The sequence below is a fragment of the Poecilia reticulata genome, linkage group LG17 (genome assembly GCF_000633615.1).
Source record: "Poecilia reticulata strain Guanapo linkage group LG17, Guppy_female_1.0+MT, whole genome shotgun sequence".
NCBI classification, from domain to species: domain Eukaryota; kingdom Metazoa; phylum Chordata; class Actinopteri; order Cyprinodontiformes; family Poeciliidae; genus Poecilia; species Poecilia reticulata.
Window position 1 is genome coordinate 30,217,508 of NC_024347.1, and position 5,933 is coordinate 30,223,440.

Here is a 5,933-nt window from a genome sequence, read left to right on the forward strand (position 1 = left end):
TTCTGCTCAGCTCTGGTCCAACACGTGGAGCTGGAAACATTCATTATTTAAATCCATCAGTATTAAACGATCCTGAGGCTAAAAATGTGCCGATTTCTCCGGATCAGAACAGCATCAACGTCTGATGATGTGATGATTTAGACGGCAGACATTTCTGCGTTTATTGATTATAAGTAATAAAATAAATATCTGTTTTTATTGGCTGCTAGCCGACGTCGTTGATTAGTGGATTTATTCACCTGATCAGTTTCTCTTTCATTTCTAACCAAACTAAACGTTCAGTTATTTTCCAATCACCTGTAACTTTGTAATAATTATGTAATAACTATGTAATAACGTGCTCATCCTGAGGCCTGCGGTTGAACTCTGCTGCCACATCCAGGAGGAATAAATCTTTTCTGATACAGCGCTCAAACTTTTAATTGTGAGAAAAGTGTGTTAGATTACTTTATGCTTTTTAATTTAATGGTCTGGTAGATCTGCTAATTCGTGGCACGATGAAGTTTTTTTTCTCTTTCCAATTAGCTGCAGCGCAGCAGGAGATGTTTGTCTGAAAGGGAAATGAATCGACTGCAGCACCTGGAAGCTGGACCTGAAAGAAAGCAGCAGAGTTCAGAACCACCAGGAACCGAAGGAACCCGATGGGCCGATTCTGCAGTGTAATCAGTTCTTCAGGCCTCCTGCTGAGGGAATCGGGTCTTTAACTGCCTCAGCGTCGCTTCATGCTTTCATTCTGTTCCACCGGATGATCAAATGAAGCGACTGTTTGTTCCTTAAACTCTTTTTAAGAAGCATAAACACGATTTCTTCCCCGTTTCATTTCCGTCGTTCGGGTGGTTCTGATCGGTTTCTGGAGTTCTGCTGCCATCGGCTCGACTCACAACTTCTCCTCTCTTTCTTCTCCTACTGCTCTCCGATTCAGCTAATTAAACTGCTACCTGTCTGTCTTCTCAGATGCACCTGGTCTGGCGTTCTGATTGGCTGAGGCGCCTCCTGCTGGACGCCATCAGCTGACATGATGCAGCTGACAACAACCGACCGTCTCCTGTCGCAGGAATGAGCCTGCTGGGCTTCCTTAGAAAGAAACCTTTTAATCTAATCTGAATAAACTGAGATGACTTGTTTCAGATTCCTGCCATGAAACAAACTGACCTGAAAAGTGAAAATGCAGAGTTTGTGTTTTGGAAGAGATGGTTTTACCTGCTGGCCGTGGTAAAACACGGCGAGGAGGAACATGGCCATCAGCAGCAGAGACGTCTCTTTGGTTCCCAGGAAGTTTCTGAAGGGAGCAGAAGAAAGAACAAGACGCTGATTTCATTACACTCTGCAGGAAATATCCGGCAGGAGACATTTAATTTAATCTACTAAAAGATTAAAGTCATGCAACAAAATCGCATCAAAGAAAAACTTTATTAGAGAAACCTCTCGCTTTCTACTGGCTAAAATCAGGAATCAGGTCTGAGACTCTGAGCTTTTATGCATCGTTGGACCAGTGGAGGTTTAATTCACGGCAGAACGTCACGCTTCAGCTGCCACACAAATGACAAAACAACGTCTGTGAAGACAAAACAGCCGAAGCTGACGGAGAGCAGAACGTTCCTCTGGTCCTGGAGAACAAAAGGAACCATTCAAATTAAATTCACGGATCCTTTTCTGTGCTTTTTGTTCCAGATGTGAAAACATTTCTGCAGAAATCGTCTCCATGTTTCTGCCTGGAGACGTTTTACACATTTAAAGGACGTTTAACAGAAACTATCCCGACTCTGGGTCGAGGTGATGAGGACTGGAGCTGGCCGCACTAATCAGGAAACTGTTAATGGGTTTTTATTTCATTGGTTTTGATATTTTAAAGTCCTGAGTACCAGGCCACTTTATATTTTATATTTATTGTCAAAGTTTATGTCAAATTTCCTGTTTTCCAGGAAATTCGACTCACTTAACTGAAACTAAATCTTCCTAATGGTAAAAAATAAACCTTTAAATGTCAGAAATGTAAACATTTTACAGGACATTAATCCAGGCTGCCTTTGTTTTTCAGTTTTCAGTAAAAACGACTCCAGGAATTTAATCCAGCTCCTGAGTTACCATCAACCTGGAAACGTCAAACTCTGCTGGTTTTTTACGCTTCTGCTGTAATTTTCTTACAGAAAATATCAAATATGACCAATAAAAACCCAGAGAGATTCATATTTTTGTAGATTTGTAGACGCGTGGCTCTTTCAGATGGATGTGAAGACGAGCGTCGAAGCAGACGACTCACTCGGTGTTGTGGTGCACCGTGTCGTAGCGCACAAACAGCGAGGTGTAGAAGGCCTCGGTCAGCAGGGAGTAGACGGCGATCATCAGCAGCAGCACGGCCAGCTTCAGCACCGAGTTGAGCCGCAGGAACACGGCGCAGGTGACCATGGCCAGGACGCCCGTGAACACGAAGTACTGCCAACCAAACAAACCAGCCATTAGATGCACGTCCATCCTCCCAGCAGCAGGGGGCGCCAACGCAAACGTCCGACCAAATTCAGACAGGATGCAGAGTCACAGCACCGAGAGGAAAAATATAAACCGGTGAACTAGCTTAAACTCATTACTATGTAAATAATTTAATCCTCCAAGCAGCTAATTATCAGATTTATTTACGTAATAATTAAGTAAAAATAATAAGGAAATAAAACTAATCTGGATTTGCTAAATACTCACAATAATTACATTTTTCTTAATCGTTTTGTTTCAGTCAATGAGATTATCAGGAAGAGAGGAGAATACTAGTAAAATATTAATCATATGTTAATAAAGTAAAAAAAAAACAGGAAACACCTGATCAGGTGATCATTTGATAATAAACTAAACATTAATCAGAATTAAGTATTATTGATTTGTTACTCCTCTGAATAAAAATACAGAATATTTGGTTTTATCATTTCAATCACAATATAAATCAAACTTTTTTTTACTGCAGGAGATAAACTTTAAAACATTTAACATTTTAAAACATTATACATGAAATTTAAAACTTTGTGCATGAAATTTAAAACATTATGCATGAAATTATGTCATATATTATTTACATGATGAGGGAAAAACAAAAACTGGAGCTGAATTAACGGTTATTTATCAAACATAGAATAATTATTCTTTACCAAACTATAAACTGTTTATCCTGATAATTAATAACTTGCAATTATGAGTAGTTATTAGTTATGAGTTAAATTTTTCCTACTCATTTAACGTTTATTACAGCTAATAACACTTTAATAACAAGCTAATTATTAGATCAGCATGACTAATTAGACAATTAATTATTAACCCAACAGCCAACTGTTTATCCAACATCCTGGAATATTTGTCGATAAATTATTTATGAATGTCCGTTGTTTTTAAAATATATATAAAAGAAAATTAAGGCTTCTGTTAATAATTAATGTTTTATTTATGAGCATTTTTCAAAATATTTTTAATGACCAAAAATGACATAGAACTGGAGAATATTTACAGTTGATCAGTTATAAAGAGATTTTATTTAAATATCTTAATTTCTCACCTTAAAACAAACCATTTAATAATAATTGGTTCATTATAGCTCATTAGGTTTTAGCAGGAAAACTGTAATACCACAGGCAGCCACTAGGAGTCAAAACAACATTACACCAATAATCCAGATCACTGCTGTGAGAATTAGACCCAAACCTCTGAAGGTTTTTGCTTTTAGGTCTTCAGATTCCTGAAATTCGACTGAAGATCATTTTAAACTTTCTGCACATAAACTAAACCTCCCAGTTTGTCTCATAGGGTTTCTGTTATTAACGTGAACTCTGGGCACAAACTAAAATAACTTTTATGAGCTCCGGATCGAATCCCCAGCTCCTCTGGCCACAAAGCACAACCCCCTGCTGAGCCGTAATAAACCAGAACTACTAAACTGCCCTATTTATTAAATATTAAACCCAATATCCAGTATTTTCTTATTTGTCTGCAGCTAAAAATAGACGCAGTGTGAGCACAGAGCAGGTCTGACCTGCGGAGGAAATAAGTTTATGATGTGTACATGCGACAACATGACTCAGCCGAGCCTGCGGCGGTAAAAACCATCAATCAGCTGCTAACAACATGACGGATGTTTTCTGATGGCTGGCCGCCATGTTTCATTCATCGCCGACGCAGAGGTGAGGAAGCACACCAGACGGACCGGGCCGCAGAGCCGACAGCTCGTGTGTTTGGTACCTCTGGGTAGAAGCAGATGTCCGGGATGGAGGCCGACTCGTTGATCGTCTGGTTCCTGAAGGTGTTGGGCTTGTCGAAGTCGCACCACAGCTGGCAGAGAGAGACACAAACAGGGCGGATCATTTCAGCGAGCAAACTTTCTCAGATCGGCTGAAAACGAGGAGGAATCTCAGTCATATTTACTTGCGTTAAATGTTTTTGATTCACTTGTAGATGAACCGTTGATCAGAACAGTTCATCTGTATTTCCACCACTACCTGCTTAATTCCGGTCTCTGTGTTTTTGAGTCATGATGGTGTTTCTACTTTCCAATGTGAGTCTTGTTTTTGAAATCAAGGTGTTGAATGTCTACCACTAATGCCTGTTGATGCATATTTAACACATACCAGGAATCACACTGGAAGCACTTTCCCACCATCTAGTTTTCAGTAATGAAGCTAATTTAGATGCATAATGTATAAACTAATAACATCTAAATGCTGCATGTGGACTGGTTTTGGTTTCCTGATCATTTTCACCTTTGGACTTGTTCTCGTCTCGTTCTCAGACATCGAGAACTCGAGATTTCATTTCATACATTGCCAGAATGTTGCCTAATTTCCCTGCTAACACTCTTTTATTAAACACACTGATTTAAATCGTTTTAGTTTCCGCTGCCGTCCGCCTCCTCCAGCTACAGAAACCACTGCATATTTTTGTTAAACATCCAGGAGAAAACAAACGCCGGCTTGTAAATCCTGCAGTGCTTCTCCTTCCGAGACTTTGACTACGTCCAAATTCCCCAGCAGAGTTTTTCATATTGTTTAAAAATGTCAAATTTTGGTCAAATCTGTATGAATTTAAAATTCATCAATGTTTCAATTAAAACAGTCGATGGTGGAAATAAACTCATGGAAAATCTCAAAAGCTAGAGCGGAAGAAATGAACATTTTCTTTTTCTTCTTAGTGACTCTTACGATGTTGATCATCGCAGCGAGGAAGTTGATCAGGATGGAGACGAAGACGATGACGTTCCGCGCTGCGTACGTCTCGTTGATCCAGCAGCAGGCCTTCCTCAGAACCAGAGGCAGACACTTGTAGTCCTCCGCCGTCGTGACCAGAACCAGGCAGGAGTGGAGAAGGATGAGGACCGAGAACTGGATCACCATGGTCACCATTCTGCACGGAAACAGATTCCACAAACATAATCACTTTAAGAGGATCAGTTCAGAACATGAGAATAACTCTGATAAAAAAAAACATTTTCCAGAATCTTAACCCTTTTTGCGTAAAAATACCTGAAAACTGAAATCGGATTTTTTATTTTTTTTTTGTGAAAAACTCCAGCGCTTAATTTGAGCTTGAAAAGCTGAAAATTTGCACAAAAATTTAGGTTAATCTCTGAAATCTTTGACAAAAAATGTTGAAATTTCTGACTTCCAAAAGCTGAAAATGTTTTAATTTTGAAACTCATAAATTTCCATGTTTTTATGGTGGAAATTTACTGTCCGTAATACGGCGTTGCAGATTTTACAATTTTTAAGATAAATTTGACAGTTATTTTATTTTATTTTTTTATCACGGTAGGATAATTATCCAGTTTGATTTTTACGGTGTTGTTGCTTATCTACGGAAGAGGATTAGGGCCACTGGAAAAAAAAACAAAAAACAGTTCTGACTTTTTTCTCAGAATTCTGAGTTTAAAGTCAGAATTCTGAGATTAAAGTCAGAATTCTGAG

At 38.9% G+C, this 5,933-nt stretch overlaps 1 protein-coding gene across 2 annotated transcripts in view; it reads right to left on the reverse strand.

Annotated features, from left to right (window-relative positions):
• adcy8 (adenylate cyclase 8 (brain)) overlaps window positions 1-5,933 on the reverse strand; it is a 92,693-nt gene that overhangs the window by 21,330 nt on the left and 65,430 nt on the right. For both annotated transcript variants that reach the window (XM_008434781.2, XM_008434782.2), the window contains 4 exons: window positions 5,172-5,373; window positions 4,216-4,305; window positions 2,261-2,433; window positions 1,201-1,279 (listed from right to left, as the gene is read on the reverse strand). In XM_008434781.2, the coding sequence (XP_008433003.1) occupies window positions 1,201-1,279; window positions 2,261-2,433; window positions 4,216-4,305; window positions 5,172-5,373 (544 nt within the window). The remainder of the gene's footprint in view (window positions 1-1,200; window positions 1,280-2,260; window positions 2,434-4,215; window positions 4,306-5,171; window positions 5,374-5,933) is intronic.